Raw genomic sequence first — 17,140 nt, 5'->3', positions numbered from 1 at the left:
CAGGGAGCGAGCCCTGGCGGGACACGAGGGTGTCACCCTGCTCGGCGCTGAGGGGGCCGGTTCACCCCGAGAGCTTGTACCGCGGCTGCCGGCACTGCTCGATTCTGAGATTCCTTCAGTCCTTTTTACGTCTCCTATACAAAAATGGTTCAAGCAACAGCATTCTGCTATGCAAGTTTTAAAATGAAACTGTATACAGAAAATATTATTAGCAATATTTTGCCTTTTGCATTTTGTAACTGCAAACGTCCTGTAATTATTTATCTGGTCTGGTTACTGGTGCAGCCTATGACCTTTATTGCGATGTTGGAAAATACCGCAGTTAGCTGTTTCTGGCGAGTGTAATGGATTTGCAGAAATACGAGATACAATAACCAGTCATATTCCCCGCGATCTGTTGACTTCACAAAAGATCCATCTGTTTATTTTTCTTCTTTCCTCTTGAGCGATTACTGCTGTGTGTACATGATGCTCACACCCTGCAGGCTTTCTTGGCTGATTCTCATTTAAACCATCTCCGCACCTTCAGGAAAAGCTCTTCCCATGAATAAAATACAAAGTACATTTAAATAAATAGAATTTAAATAAATAGAAACAACTTCTTTTTAAGATCGCCACATATTTTTCAGCATCACGTTACTTATTTATGCTCCTTTATCAAGGAGCTCCTTACACGTTCCCTTGTTTACTGGCAAGGGGTGAGCCCTACGGAAGCGGCTGTGAATAGTTGTGGAAAACAGGAAAAGGAGGGGAGAAGAACGAGCTGCGGGTGTCCCGGAGCAGAGACCACCAGCGCTTAACTGGACGTGGCCTGTCTTTGGGCCAGTGACTGTCGTGTGTGCAAAGTCCAAGACAGGCAGAAAGCGGTTCACGAACACTCCCACGTGGCAGCCACGGGCCGGGTCCGGGCCAGCCCAAGTGTAGCTTGGTAGCCCCGAACCCGCCCCTGGGCTGCAGCGGTTCTGCTGCCTCCCCCCTCCCTCTCTGTGCCTCTGCCCCTCCGTGTCTGCGGCCCGAGAGAGCCGCGTTTAAAGGAAAAAAAGAAAGAATCCAGAACCAGGCGGCTGGCAGTTGTGGTGCTGGTCAGGCCAGGCGGCCTCGGCCGCTCCGGAGCCCTTCTTCCTCCCTCCCTGGGCAGCGGGACGCTGCTTACGCCTGTTCACAAACGCAGCGGGAAGTGGAATAAAACTTTATACAAAGCTCCTTAGGGAAGGGACTGACATGCTGGTACCTAAAGCAGCCCGGCACAGCTCTGATGCCAGGCTTCGGAGCAAGCTAGCAAATGTATAACTTCAGAATTATTTTTATTTGAATTCTGCGTGCATCATTGAAAACCTCTGCAAGCTGAAGTTCATCAGAAGTACTGGAAAATGACTCTCAATGCTTCTTCGTAAACTCGAAACCCAGATAAACCGCAGACCACAATTTTTTTCCATTCTTCTGAGGAATTCAATTTGCATATGTAGTTGTGTCAATACAGTTTGCATAACTTCTGAGGATGAAGTCCTTTTGTAAGCAGTCAAAATAATCTCCACAAAAAAGGAAGCGCGATTAACGTTCGAAGTTTAAAATGGTTGTAGAAATTAGACCCGTAAGGAAATACGGTTTTGAATTGATGTCAAAGAATAAAAGGAGCATTCTGGGGGCTCATTTTTAAGTTCCAGTAGATTAAAATGTGGGATTTTAATTGCCGTGACAGGTATATGCAAGTCACTTCATTTATGTGTCATCATCGATTGTGTGCTGTATGCATTTCTGAGAACGTGGTGGCATATGGAGGACTTCAATAACATTCAAATGTCACACGCTAAAATTTTTAAACTTCTGCCATTGATCTACAAATATGCTACGTTATTAACGTGAAATATGTGAAATATCTAATCTGTTAAATTAAACGGTTTGTCTAAGAAATACAAACAGGAAAAAAATATTTTAAATAAGCTTCCAGGGATGTTTTTAATGATGGCTTACAGTGTATCAGCCTGTAGAGTGCATGCTGCTTGGTCGCTTTTGTTGGCAACGCGGTTGATGCAGCTGAGAGACGTTGTTTTGTCCAATCTGTTTTCCTTGGGCTCTTCACTCTCAGTCTTGCCCAAGTGGAGCCTGCATTTTGGGTAACATCTGACTTGGTAGTTTAAAATTGACTTAACTATCAGATACTGGGTAATTTTCTACCCGTTCACTATTATTTGCTGCTTTTCCCCCAAGGAAAACTAAAACAAGATGAAGGAAGGGTTCAACTGAACTCAATTCCGGATATTTATAGGTATTGGCGTTCGGCGTGCTCCCGGAGGGGGGTGGCGGAGCCTTTCCCACGCATGCCATGGAGCACGGGAATAGACGCTGCCCTTGACGTGCTGCTGACAACAGGCTCCTGGGAGGAAAGAGGGGCCTGGATCTCAGAAACTCGCTTGTTTCCCATCGCGAAACTTCCAGTGAAGCTTTTCCTCCTCGCTGCTCTGCTTTTTCCATTTGATCTGATGGGTGAAGCCATGGCATTCATTTGGAGGCTTCACAACGCTTTTCCTTATGATCTAAGCCGTAGCTATTGTACTTTCATTGCATGTAGATAAGTAAGAAGGCTTAAAGCCAGCCAGCTTTTGCAAAAAAGTAGTAGTAGAAAAAGGAAGTCAACATCTCTGGTAGCGCTCCAGTGGGGAGATGCTTTAGGAGCAAGAAAAGGCTTCTGAAAGATCCAGCCGCCTGTCCGTGAATGCTTAACACACTGATCGAAGTACGTCATCTAATTAAAACACAGTATCATCAAAAACTTTCACCAAATGATTGAGGAACACTGTGTTCCTTCTCTTCTGTGGATTACAGTGTTAACTTTAACGTTAGCGGATTTTAAATTAACCAATAAGCAGAAAGAAGCAAATGTCAGCTCCCCTCCCACGTTCCCCCGTTCTCCCGCGCTCCATCCCCGCGGTGGTGGGAGAAGCGGAGCAGTGCTGCCGTGAGGGCAGCTTCCAGGAGGAGTCACCCTCCCGGAGCCCCTGCCTCTGCTTTGGTGTAGGACAAGGTGGTGATTTGTTTGAAGATATTGATTTTTTTATTTTTTTTTCTGAGCATCTTGTCAAGTAGTGATAATACTCTTCAGAAGGAGCAGAGAGTATCTGAATTGAATTGGTGATTTGTGTGCTCTGGATTTGGAATCCCTTGAATTTGGCTTTTCTCTGTGAAGCCAGAAAAGCACCTGTCCTATAGGAAAGTGAAGAATTGTGTTTAATTCATCACCAAAAGCTAAGCTTCAGGACCGTGCTGTCCTGAAATATGGCAATTTGAGAATTGGCCCAGTGGATATATATTTTTTTTTTTTTTTTTTTCTTCTAGAGTTGTCATCAGATTTTACATTATACTGCCTCTTGACTTAGCATCACTGAAGTATTTTTTTAATTTGTGATCATGAATAAGGTGGCCAGGAGTATCTCTCCTAGATCCATAGTGTTTTGAAAGTCAGCTCTCTCCGGAGAGCTGCTGGGCAGGGATTCCCATCCCCTGCCTCTTCCCAGCCATCCTCAGCAGGGTCCGGGCTGCACCCCGTCCCCGCACCCCGTACCCGTGCCACCCCTGCTCCTGCCGACCCCTCCGAGTCCGCCCGGGCGTGGGGGCTGCCCCCGGGAGGGCGCGGGCGGCAGACGGGCCGTCCTGCTGCGGCAGGGCCCTGGCCGGGGACAAAGGGACTGCAGGGAGGTGACCCCGGGGCTGGAGTTCCCTTGGTGAGGAAGGGGACATGTTGTGAAGGGGGCTGACAGAGGGCATGCCGCAATCTTCTGGAGCGGAGATACAAACTGTGCTTTGCTTTTTACCTTGAGAAGAGGAGGAGGAGGAGGAGCACTTGATGAGCTGCTGCCACCTGAAGTCGCTTTTTCCCTTGTTAAGCATGGAGTTGGAAGGGGCGGTGAGGGGTTACGTTTACTTGCTGTCTAAAACATGCTGTGATGCGGGGATGGAGGCTAGGTTGCAACTTCCAATGCAAATTAAATTATTCCTGAATTTCTGTGTTTGTTGTTGCAGTCTCTTTCCTCTTTGTGCGAGGAAGCCATCGAGATTATTGCAATGATCTACTACCCATCAGTAGCCGTAGGCATTACAGAAATCTGCTATTCCCTGCACGCGGTAGTGCTGCTGTAGACGGATATACATCCGTTCCTAATATGGATCTTTAGACATGAAGTGAAGTATAATGAGTGTAAGCCGGTGCTCAGGGAAGCCGCACAAACGTACCGGGTGTCCCTGTGGCGTGTTTTACAAGAGACTACTTTTTTTTCTGACTTTAAAAAAAAACCCAAAAAAGGCAGAATAGAAACTGTGGGGTTAGAAGATAAATGCCCTTGAAAATAGGGAATACTGTAGTGAGATAAAATACCTATGAGAAGAGACATCCAGCCTACTGAGCATTGTGTTTAGGGAAGGAGGAGGACAAACAGCAAGCAATCGTTTTGCTAAGAATCACCTAGATATCACGCAGAGGTGATGAAAAGAAGACGGCTTGCCTGTCGGGAGAGTTTTCACTGGGGGCTGTGTCAGTGTCGGCGCAGCAGGCGGCGGCCCCGTCACAGACCAGCTTGGGGTGTCAGCGGCAGTGCCTGGGCTTGCACTGGCCGTGCGAGACGGCACAGGGCTGCCAGCATGTTGTGGAACAGCCCAGCACATCCCCTGCTTCGGTTGGTTTGAGCTGGAGAAGCGCGTAAGCGTTTGTACAGGCGGGCGGGACGGTCACCGGCGCTGCGCAGTGGCTCTGGAAGGGTGTCTTGGGGCAGGCAGCCCGGCTTTGCCGAGGCGACGCTGAGCGCCCGGTACCTGCAGCCCGTGGATAGGAAAAAACTCACCCGCCTCCCACAGCATAACGTCTCTGGCGCCAGCCCGAGCCCCGCAGAGGAACAGGGCGGTTCGGTAACGCACTGTCCTCCGCTTGGCACTCCTGCGCCATCCTCCCACGATGCCCTGCGGCTGCCACCCCAAAATCCCTGCGCTGCGGGGACTGGGCGCAGGCACTGAGGGGGAAGGATGTCGCAAAATCCCCGGTTGTGCAGAGTCTGCTCCGGTTCCTAACGTTTGGAGTGGAAAATTATATTTGCGGTTGAAAACAATCCACTGGAATCAAGATAAAAGAGAGGAGTCTTGTAAGCAAGTACGTCATACCGTGCGCTTGGTCGTCAGGAGTCGCGGGAGATGGTGCAGAGGAAACCTCCTTACAGGGAGGCAGAACTCAGTGAAGCCCTGCTCTGGTTACTGTGCCCCCTCTGCTAACTGTGAATAGTTACTGGCAACTCCCATCTTACATGTTTTCGTTCAGACTCCCATCCTCTTCTCAGTAAAAATTCTCCTGGCCCAGAGCAGAGCTCGGAAGGCAGGAGGGAAGGCGGCTGCTGGGAGGAGAGCGAGCTCCGGGTGCGAGAATGGTGGTGTGGAGCATCTTGTATGTGATGGGGAAGAGTTTAGCGCTTAAGAAGAAATTGGGTGATTTGGTGAACTAGATGTTATGCAAATGTAGAGCACTCACAGAATATGTAAATCGCATTATTGTCCCACTTGTGTGGAGTGCCCAGGACCCTGGCTGCAGCCTTCCATCAGCACGCAGGGGGAAAATACGGGGGAACAAGAAGCTTCAAGAGCATCCAAGAAGCTCTTTGCAAGGGAGGGACATGGGCACACAGACAGGGCTTGTGTTGATTTGTTTACTTAGGGGTTTTTTCCTTTTCACCTCCCTCCCCATCCCTTGTACTTTCTTCAGCTGCGTCAGGCCTAGCGTTTGGGGCAGGAGGAGTTTAGGAGCTGGAGCTGTTGAAAATCTGTTTTGTAACATTCATGGCAAACGGTCATTTTAGATGAAAGTGTGGAGGCAGAGGGTTTTTTCCCTAATGCAGTTTCCATGTTGCTTAATGTGTTTTAGAGTATTTAGAGCCTTTATGTGTAATAATATGGAAGTTAAAAGTTTACCTAAAAGCTAAAGGTCATCTTGGTATTGCTGCATGGAAACTTTCTGTATTACTCTTTAAAGAAAGAAGGAGAAAAAAACCAAAACCCCAAACAAACAAAAAGACCCACCAGCAACTCAGAAAGTTTGTTCGGTAATTATTTTAGTGGACTTAATTCTGTTTGTGTAACTAGAAAGGGTGATTAACCTAAACACTCTGTTACGGACTCCAGCAACCTTTGTGAGTTTTGGCTATTTCAGATGGGCGCTTTTTCCTCAGGTGGGGGTGTTTGGGGGTTTTGTTTGTTTAAATCCGTCGCCTGAAAACAGGGCAGAAATGCCAGCCTGCGCTGTGCGACGGACGCGTGTGCGGCTGTGGCGCGCTGCTGGAGGCTGACACCTCGCTGGCGATGGCTGGGGTGGGCAATCCCCGCTCCAGTGGGAAGGCTCGTGCCCGCGCTGGGTGCCGTGGGGCCGGGGGCTGTGCCTGCGCTGGGTGCCATGTGGCCGGCAGCCAGCCCAACCCTGACATCACGGAAACTTGCGGCATCCTGCGCCCGCTGGCAGCAGAGGGCCCTCCGTCACTGCCAGCCCCCCCCTGCTCGCTCCCTGCAGCACCACGCCAGCACCCAGCACGCCATCCCCCCTTGCCCGGTGACGAGCGTGTCAGGTCCCCGCGGAGCAGAGCCCTTCTCGGGCGGCGGCGGGTGAGCGGGGAGGTGGTGAAGAGCAGCATGATCCCCGGCCCTGCCGCCAGTGGGGATGCCGTAGGTGCCGTGTCCTCGGGGAGCAGGGGCATGGCCAGTGGCCGGTCTGGGAGGATTATTCCCGTTTCACATTTTGCAGTATGGACTCCTAAGTAATTAATCCCTTATCAGTTTATGTATTGGTTCCTTTTTCTATAGCGTACATCGCTATGTAACCATAACCTGTACTTGGAAACGCATTTCCCCCTTACTCAACCCCTCTTACTGGTTTCTGTCATTAAGCTGAAAATTTCCATGTGTATGCCTCATCTGAGTTTTAAAGGAAGCCTCCAGAAAAAAACGTTTCTTCATTCTGTAAATCAGATTTAGAAAAATACTCATTCCTGGTTTGAAAAAATAAGTGTGAGTACATGCTGGTAGTCAGAGTTTCTTTACAAAGCCGTGGTACCTGTGGGTTTTGGAGCAGGGGCTCGGCGGTCCTGGTGTTGGCCCAGCTGAAGGTCCGTGTTTCGCCTGTCCTCCGAGGGCAGGCAGGGACCCGGGGGGGCAGGCGAGGGCTCCCCAGGGTCACCCGCCACGCTGGGGAGCAGGGGCACCGGAGCGGGACACAGACGCCAACAGCCACGGGCACTGCAAACAGGAGCGGGGCAGCCCGAGCCGTGGCCACGGCTGAGCCCTGTGGTGGGTGCGGGTCTGGGATCGCCCTGAGCCCCAGGGCCAGCAGCCGTCGGCACGCGGCCTCGCTCCAGTGACTTGGGTGACAGAGTAACAGGGGAGGGGTAAAGCTGCTTACCCCGCTGGTGATAGCATGTTCCTACGTTACTTTGTGAGAGTTTAAGAAAAAAGCCTTGAGGAATTACTTAGAAGGACCCTGCAGTATCACTAATGGTCAAGAGCTCAAAATGCCACTCATGGAGTTCCCTCTGCCGTGCCAACCTGATCAGTAATTGCAAGTCAGTCTCTTCCTGTCCTTAGTTTACTGCACACCATTAAATTACATTAAAATTTAGTAGCAATTGCTAGATCATGACTTTCTTGGCCGCGGTCACCCTGCGGTATGGTGAGGTACCAGCGGTGATGTTCCCCTGTGGCACTCATATGTGCGTTGAGGTCGTACAGTAGTAACCCCTTCACACAGGCTTTTTCTTCTCTAAAGCGTGACTTGCTGCCCACGAAGCACAGCTCCGACTCGCAGGCGCAGCGGGGAGCGCTTCTCCCCTCTGTCCATCAGATGCCAGGGGCTGCTGTGCTTAAGAAATAAAGATGATTAACGACACACGCGGCGCGTCCTGCCCAGCACCCTCCTGCCGTGGGCGAGGGCAGCCGGGAGTCCCGTCCCCGCCGCTGGCCCTCCGCTCCTGTGCTGCGCTGCTCTCGGCTCTGGCAAGCAGGGCAGAGGGTTCGCTGACAAACCCCTTACCACTACATTTTTGAAGAACTTGGACCAAGTCTGTCCGGTCATTTATGTAGACAGACTATGGATGACAACTTTGGATGGGGGAACTGAATTCAAGTTCCATAGACAACCTGATTTCCAGCATTTCTTAATGGCAGAAGAACACTTTCAGGTTTTAATAATGATCCTCTCTCGTGGTTAAGGTGTTAATGTCAGATGTTTTGTGTCCATGGAAGAAGAGCCTGTCTCAGGGACAGGGAATTTCAGAATGCTTTAACAAAAAACCCCACTATGGCTATCATCAGAGTCTCTTGACTCACATAACAAGAGCTAGAATTGGGATGTGTCAGTTAATATAAAATACAGAAATACAGGGCACAGGCGTATCTGGGCTGCTGCTGCTGGGCTATGCACTTGTAAAAATGTATCTATCCCCCCCCCCCCCTTTTTTTTTCCTTCTTCAGACTTGCAGAAATTGCAAATACTTTGGATGCTTTAGGACCACAAATGCTAAGTTGCGAAGTTGACTTGTATATATTTCATAGTTCAGGAGGAGACTAAAGCTCATGGCTTGATATTTCAACTGTATTAATAATTAAAAAAAAGTGATCCTGGATGTGGAAGCTCAAGGCTCAAGTTCCTCTCCTGCCTTGCTTGGATCAAGGTCTAGAAGCGGTGCCCTCTCTCCTCTCTGAGACTCCTCCAGCCGTTTGCCGAGTCCTCTCCCCATACCCTCTGCCCCGTGGCTTGCCGGGCTCCGGGCACCGCCACCGCTGGGACCCTGTCCTCCACCCTGTCCCCTCTCCAAATGGAAGAGGGCCTGTAGGACTGGAAAGAGGTTAACTCTTTATTTTTCACCAGTTTTATATTTGTACTTAAACATGTTGGAGCATCTTGTTCAGTTACCCATATCCCAAAAAAGAATCCCTTGTAGCTTCCCTTGCCTATTCTTTTGTACCCAGAAATTGAGAATAATGCCCAGCTTTGTAAAAGCATTGTGCTGCTGTAGATGCAGACTGAGCGTTTATGTGATCGTGTATATGATCTTTAACCTCTGGCAACTGCGAGTTTTCAACTCTGAAGTATTCATTACCCATTATTATGTACTGTTTGTTCTTTCATAACAGTAGAAAACTAGTAAAAGGTAATGAAGCAGAGCCAATTTGCTCTCAGTTGGAGGGTATTTATTATACGAGAGGATGTATCTAATATTCAGGTATGCTTTTGAGGCTTAACCTGCAAGGAATGCCACTAAGGCCTCTCACCACTATTAAGCCAATGCATTTCCCCATTAAAAAAGGCATAGAATTTTTTTAATACTTGCTGTGATTTCAAGCTTTTGGGGATTTGAGTATGAATAAAAACCACTCGTGTTCCGCATCTCAGTTCTGAGTCGGGAAATGTTTTCTGTTGTTGCTGGAGCACAGTAAAGTTGTCCTCCAGAGTTTTCTCAAGGCAGGACTCCATGGTCAAGGCTCCCTGTTACTCATCGTTCGTAAATGTGAGCTAGCCTATGCCTGAAACTATTTAGTTTGCTTTTGTCTTACCAGTTTACTATTTTTATTAGCTGTGTAAGAAGAGATCTTAATGAAGCGAACTGTTGCAGCAGTTAAAATGAACAACACGACGTGCCAGCACATTTTTGCTGTGTTCGCAATAAGCAGTTACTGGATGTGTTGCTTTGAAACAGTAAGAGTTGGATATGTTTGCTTTACAAGATTAAATAGTTACAACTGTTTTCTAATTATGGTAATTTCATAGAGCTATCCAAGTAGATAAGATCAGGACTTGGAAGCCAAAACTGATTTGGAGCAATAAAGCACATGGAGAGTTGGGACTGTGCGTTGTTTAGGGACCACAAATGAGCTCTGTTATGAAGTTCGACTTCGCAGGCTGTGTTTGGTTAATATTTATCTCCAAGATAGTGAAGAAAATGAACCAACCAGCTAACCTTCATAAAGATGCTTGACTGTTAGTTGGTTGCTAATGGACTGTGATTGCAGGCTGCAGTGCCGCCCTCACGCTTATGGATGTCCCACCTTCAGTTCCATCCGTGGGCGGCTGGTGCTCTGCAGGACAGGGTCTTTCTTACAGTGATGATAAATTAGACCAATCCCACTGCAAGATGACTAGCATAGGTTAGTGGTGGGACCACCGTGGTCCCAGCTTGCCCAGCCAGAGGCTCACAACCCTGCTGTGAGTTGCGGCTCGCTCCCCGGCCCGCGGATGAGCCTAGCTGGTTCAACACACATTATCTCTAGGCAGAAAGGGGCATCTGTACGGGGACACTTGTTCCCGTTCTGCCGCGCAGCCCCCGTGCCATGACTGTGGGCAGGACGGCGTGCCCTGCCAGCTGGAGTGTCCCGGGAAGCCGCTCGGGTGCCCATCCCACCACCCACGGCTCGGTGGAGCGGAACGCCGCTAACCAGAGAGGTTCGTCTTGGGCTTCCACAGCGTAGCACAGCTCTTAAGTTTCCACCTAATGGTTCTCCCTGAAAATCAAAGTAGACATTTAGACTTCTTGGAAATGGAAGCCTCTCTCCTCAGTGTTGGTAGTTGTAGCCAAGAAAGACTTTTTGTGTGTTCAAAACCATGTTAGATATGTGTGCCGTGTTTGGTGTTAGGCAAGACACCTAAGAAAAACTTTCTCAGCAAGGCTTTCTCTTAGTTGTTTGTAAATCTATAAAATCAGCTAGTATTAATGTAAGCTTTCATAGTTATGTCAAATGTATATCAAAGGAAAAGTATGTGTGTGTCCCAGTTGGGTACAGTTTCTTGGGTTCCAGGTGGGTTTTTTAGCCATCTGTTCTGTAGTCTGCTGCTTATTTATTACTCTTATAAATTTATTTGTCTCAGTTGCACTTTCCATTAGGTCCTGCTCTAGCTCATCCTCGGTCCTTACTGACGACAGCCCGGTTTAAAGTGAGATTGCTACGTATCGTACGTGTTGGGCAGAAACGGGCACTAATGAGCTAACTGAAGTGCACAGAGATGTGGGAGGGAGTGTTTACTTTTGTCCTTTATGTAGTAACACTTGTCAGTAGCTTACCTCAAAATGCTTCACCGAGCAGGTCGGTGCCGAGATGTGTTTCGATGATGGGGAAGCTGAGGTACAGAAGAGGAAGTGACTTATCTGAAGTCACTCGGAAACCAGCGACCGTTATCTCCTTTTTGCGAGTCTAACCTAGTTTAGATTAGAGGTGCTGTAGTTGACAGAAGTCACTGCGTGATCTGTAAATAGTAGTACGCCCTGTTCCCTTGGCGTTGGCGTTCCTGAGGCGCTGCCGGGTTCCCATGCCCCCATCAGCAATGGACCGGGGCTCCCTCCTGCCGCCCTGCACCAGCCAAGCTCCCGGAGCAGTGATGCCTCGCAGCCCCGTGCCGGGGAGGCTGCGGTGGAGAGCGGGGTCCCTGGGGCATCCCTGTCGTTGGGACGTGCACAGAGTCCTTCGTCCCTCGCACTGCGCTTCCCCTGAGCTGGCCGGCCACGTCGCTGCCATGGGGAGGTGGCAGTTCAAAGCAGGGAAGGGTTACTGCTTGCCTCTGCTCAATGGAAAGCTGCTCATTTCATGTTTTGCTAATCTTTAATTCATTGCCGTTAAGCTCGATTTTCTAACGAGATTATTTGCATGGTCAGGAATGAGGAATTTTGCACCCTGTCATCAGGTGAGATGACCATTTCTCTCTCCCGTGCTTTGAAAGAAACATTTTTAAAGACCTTTTTACAGTACAGTTAGTCACTATTGATTTACATAATTAAAAGCATGACTGCAAGGGTTTATTGTGTCTGTCCCTTTTCAGAGTTTCAGGGTGCCAGCAGCAAAAAAAACAAGTACGAAAGGAGAGCTCTCCCTGTTATTTTTTTCAGTTATTCTTCATTGCAGTGCGTTGAAGTTCCAGAAGCACGTGCAGTCATCGTGCCCATCCCCTGCGCGCCCGTCTGCACCCACCCCCAGTACGAGAGGGGGGAGGATGGGTGTGCGGTGCCCCCCGCGTGCCAGAGCCACCCCACTTCCGAAGCCGGCAGAGGGGAGTTAATTTGTCGTTCGGGTGGAAGCCAGGCTGTTCCTCCCCTGAATGGCCGCACGGACAACGTGGCCTTTGTGCTGGCTGGGGCCGCCGAGTGCCACCCAGTCCAAAACAGCAGTGGACCGTGTCGCAGATATTGAACGTGTTATTCACCCTGTATGCTTGCACCAGCGCATACTTGATTATTTCAGACTGTTACCCTTTTAAAAAATTTAAATAGTTCTGTAACTTGTGTCCATTAATTCATAAGATAATAAGACATGAAATACAAGTTGTAGAGACTCGGTATCAACACAGAGACATTGGTCGATGTGTTGTTTACGATGGTGAATACAGTTAACGCAGAGAAAATTTATTAGAACAAAATGACATTGAATGTGTGTTTAATGCATCAGCAAATCTATAAATAACTGTATATTTGATTTGGTGCATGACCAAGAAAGCGTACGTTCTAGGGGTTTCAGTGTGATAATTGCATCCTAGTGCTGACTCCTCGGTACTCAAGATACTGGCGTTATAGAGGACTAACACTTGAACTGGGGTGATGGATTTACATGCCTCCTGTATTAGGTACCTGTCTATACATACATAGTGCGTGTGTGTTATTTAAATACTTTTGTAAGATGCTCCGTAAATAACAATATCAAATGTGACAGCTAATCAGCATTCTGTCATGAGCTAATTGGAGATAATTTTGTAAAAGTGGAAGAAACCCCACTTAAATTGATTCAGGTATTTGAACTCTTTCAGCTCGCAGACAAGGAGATGCTGCGATTATCTTAATGGTGTTGGGCCCAATTTGAACTTAGTTGGAAGAGGTTATGTATGTGCTTTAAATGCCTAGGAACTAATTCACAGTTTAAAAAATAAAATAGTAGCTAAAAGTATTTGAGATAATTTCTGTGTATTATGAGTCTTTTATGTGCATAAGAAATGGTGCTCCCCTTATTGCTGTCCGGCCAGTCGCCTCTCAGGTAACAGCGGGTAATAGCTCTCCTTTCAGAGGTGACACATCTGGATCTGTGTCCTTGACGTTGTGTGATAACAGTTTTGGGGACAACTTTGTTGATACTTGTCTCTCTGTTGGTTTCAGGTTGTACATGCACACAAGCCCCACTTCATGGCTTTACACTGTCAAGAATTTGGAGGAAAAAACTATGAAGCTTCCATGTCTCACGTGGACAAGTTTGTTAAGTAAGTAACCGGGGAGTTATAATATGGAATGTTGGAATGTAATTCTATGGAGTGTGGAATGTAATTCTAAGCAGACGTTATTAGCTGTGTGAGTGTATAAGCTCTGAAATGTTTTTCAACTTCAGCACGTCGTACGGCCTTGCAGAGGGAAGGGACGAGGCAGATGTTTATGCTTTGCAGTATTAAAGAAATGAGGAGAAGTAATGAGTCTCCTCTGGCCGCGTCCCGGCAAGCCAGCCCTGCAGAATACGGAACATGGATCTCCCTCTTGTGTCATCTCTGGCATGAAGCTGCTCGTTCCTGCCGGGACGGGGGGGTACCGCCGGGCCGGGGCGTCCCGCTGCCTTCTGATAGCGGCGGCGGGTTTAACAGACAACGAAGAGGGAGCCGGGGGGGACGCGGCGCGGCCGGAGCCCGGCGGAGCGCAGCCCGGTCCCAGAAGCTGCCGCGGGCAGTCAGGGCGCCGCTGCCGGAGCCGCCGGGGCGGTGTGCGGCGGGGGCCGGCTGGGTCTGGGCAGCCGCGGGACGTGCGGTGCCGCCCCCGGCGGGGCCAGGGGCAGGTGACCGTGAGGGACACGCATCGGACCCCGGGTCGCCGCGCTGGGGTTCCGCCTCCGCAGGGGCTCCCGGCGCCCACCGGCCCTGCGGTGGGGCCCGGCGGGGGGCGGCCCGGACGGCGCCAGACGCGCTCGCCGCGGGCACGTGCGATCCCACCGGCTCCCGTCCGTCTGACCGCCCGCCGGCAGGGCCGCGGGGGGTGGAAGGTGCGGCCCGGCCCCGCCCCGCGGCGGAGCGGCAGCGCCCTCTGCTGGCGCCGGCGGCGCGGGCCGCCCCGAGGCCCCCTCCGCCGCCGGCCGGTGCCGCGCTCCTGAGGCCCCTCCCCGGCCCGGCCCCGCCGGCGGGCGGGGAACGGGGAGCGCGGCCCGGCGGGGGCAGGCAGCCGCGCCGGGGGCCCGCTGTGATCCCACCGCCGCGGGGGCGTCACCCTGGTCCCCCCACACCGGGAGCCCCCGGCCCGCACCGTGCGGGGCTCCCCGGGCACGGAGGGCTCTCAGCCGAGACGCGGGGCCTTTGGCGCCCGATCGTAGGGGATTCTGTGGTCTGGAGCCCGTCGCAGCAGTGCCCCGGTGGCGCTGCAGAGCGTCGCCGCTCCCGTTGAAAGAGCAGCCCGTGTGCTCAGCTCCGACGCTGGCAGGTGCACGGCTGCGGCGCAGGAAACCGCCATCCCCGAAATTCACACAAAATGGGATGAAGGGCTGTGGTTCCTCTGGGTGACATTGGGGACATTACAGAACATTTAGTGATGCTAAAGCAATATGGCATCTTTACGTCTGTGTTCATGCTTTCTGTCTCTCCTTTCTCTTTTAGAGAACTGTTATCAAGTGATGCGATGAAAGACTACAACAGAGCTCGAGTTTACCTGGATGAGAACTATAAATCACAGGAACACTTTACGGTAAACTTCTTTCTTTCGCAAGTTCAGTTCAACTGATGGTGAATTAAACTGGTTGGGGTTTTTGATTGTTGTGGGAGCGTGAGCGGCGTCCATCGTGAGGAGGACTGCATCTTTACTGAGTGTAAATGCTGATCTCACAGAAGCGCGTCCATTTAAAAATGAGAATATCGGAATGCACAGAAAGTCTTGTCTTTTGTTTAAAATGACTTAAGTTTTTTTTTTTTCTCTTAATAATCAACTTTCTCAGTGGGTCGGAATTATCTTCCACTTACGGGAGCATGTTGCTGTCTGTCGGTCTGCAGCGGTGCCGGCCTGCGGGCAGTGAGTGGCGACGGGGCTTGGCGAGGGCTGAGGACTGGCGCTAGGGGTGTCTGGAGCTGGTTCTCAGGCTCCCTCCCCTGCAGGATGTGCCAGAGCACAAGTTTCCCCAGCGTGCGTGTGGTGTTTAGGTAAACATCCAGGCATGTGCGCAGAGCAGGAGCGACTGCGTGGTCATCGCCACAACCATACAGCGTGTGACCAGGCCTGCTGTTCGTCTGGGTAATTAGTGCTAGATTGTGCAAGAAAGAGCAGCCCCGTGGAGATGAATCCGTGGCATCTCCAGTCTCTGCAGGATGGCACCTTCCCTTTCCCCCAGGACACTGGCCGGGGTGGTCAGTGGCTCCGAGGAGCCCTTTGCCGGCTCGCTGGTGCTGCATGGGGGTGGATGGCAGCGACCGGGACCTGCAGCCCAACCAGGGAAACCAGCCCCCAGCACGCACAGGCATCCCGGCTCGGTAGCATGTAACCTAGGGGAATAACAACCTGGAGAGGTTTTTATTTAGTCATTTTTTAATGACTCTGGCTAGGAGCCCAGGTAACATGGTATGGGAGGAGAGATATCCAGATTTTTTTTGTCTTTGTCATCAAAGAGGAGAAAAACAAGATTATCACCTTTACTGAGCCTTGGTGGGACCAATCTTGCGTGAGGAGTGTAAGAGCTGTGTGCTGGAGACATCCAGGACACCCTGGTAGATGAAGGGCAGTAAGACAGAACTGCTTGTTTTAGGCTCTTATCGCTCAGGACTGCGTCCAATAAACCTGCTCGCTAACGAAGCCCCCGCAGGGTCCCGTGGCAGGGCTGGGGTGGACCTGCAGCAGGCACCTCCTGGGACGGGCAGAAGTGCTGTCAGGGCTCTGCACAGCCTCAGCAGGGGCTCGGACCAGGTCACCTCCAGAGATCCCTCCCGACATGGACTCATCTGGGATTGTGAGGAAAAGGGGTAGTTGTTCATCTGTGATCTTAATTTGGGAAACACACTGTAGAAGACTAACGCAACCTATAACAAAATATCTATAACTTTTTTAAGAAGAGGGTCACAATGCTTTGTACTATTGAAGTTATATTATTTAACATGAGGTATGTTTATTTTTGATGCCATTATGGTGTATAAAGGCTCTTAAAGAGGTTGACAGCAATCCTGATGTAGAGCATGTGCTGTTTGTGTCGATGAAGTTCGATCTCTGTATTTTGCAAAGGTCCTAGTTCAAGAAATAACGTGGTTTTTTGTTTCACGTTTTAGCATTATTTTCTAGGCACTATGTTTTCTTGCAGTATTCCCCAACCACCTTTGTAATTCTCCCTTTCCTGTCATAAATACTACTTTGCATATCTTCTTCTCATCCTGTATTTACTAAAGCTAGCCCTTCCTGGAAAAAGAAATTCTGTCAACACAATCAGTCAGTAAAGAGGGGGGGGAAAAGACTGCTTATACCAATGTTGCTTTCCATGGAAAACAGTCTAACCAAACATGTGCTTTTATTATTTGATTAAATTACCCTCTGTAGAACTAGTGGCTGTACCGACGTAAAGCCGGTTTGTGGGGGTGTCCGATGCAGCCCCAGGCGCTGGGCTGTCTGTAATGACACCAGAGCGGTGCTGGGGGGCTCGGCCGTGGCTCCGGCTGTCTCCGGTGGCAGGAGGCAGGGGTTTCCCGGAGGAGACCTGGGACCGTTTCAGATGTGGGCTCATCCGCATGGGTTACCTGGCAGTGAGCGCGGAAGCGCTGCTGGTGGGACTAACACACAACAAGGTTACTGGGAAATGGCGATGAGCGTAGCACCCGCGCGTGACGGTGTCTGCAGGAGAGCGGGGGCTCCCCGCCTGGAGGGTGGGTTTATGTCAGACAAACTGGGAACAAGCTCCCGTTGCAGTGCTGTAGCTGGAGTAGGAAAGCAATCCCTGAAATGTAGCTACTGGAGAAGGAGTGTAAGAGAAATGGTGATTTTTTTTCTCTGTAGACAGATGTGGTGAAGGCAGCATGGGTGTTCCGGCACCTGGTTCTTGCGTCAGAATTTTTAAAACCATAATGAAAAGATGGAGGTGACACAGAATGACAGTTCTGGCTTTTTTCTGACTGTCTTTCTTTCCAACCCGTAAGAAACTTTAAGAGCTGAAT

General features: G+C 50.2%; 1 protein-coding gene across 2 annotated transcripts in view; it reads left to right on the top strand.

Annotated features, from left to right (window-relative positions):
* INPP5A (inositol polyphosphate-5-phosphatase A) overlaps positions 1 to 17,140 on the top strand; it is a 236,767-nt gene that overhangs the window by 60,090 nt on the left and 159,537 nt on the right. For both annotated transcript variants that reach the window (XM_063338975.1, XM_063338976.1), the window contains exons 3-4: positions 13,146 to 13,246; positions 14,615 to 14,702. In XM_063338975.1, coding sequence (XP_063195045.1) covers positions 13,146 to 13,246; positions 14,615 to 14,702 — 189 coding nt within the window. The remainder of the gene's footprint in view (positions 1 to 13,145; positions 13,247 to 14,614; positions 14,703 to 17,140) is intronic.

Source organism: Chroicocephalus ridibundus, chromosome 6 (genome assembly GCF_963924245.1).
Source record: "Chroicocephalus ridibundus chromosome 6, bChrRid1.1, whole genome shotgun sequence".
NCBI classification, from domain to species: Eukaryota; Metazoa; Chordata; class Aves; order Charadriiformes; family Laridae; genus Chroicocephalus; species Chroicocephalus ridibundus.
This window is presented reverse-complemented; position numbering and strand designations above follow the sequence as displayed.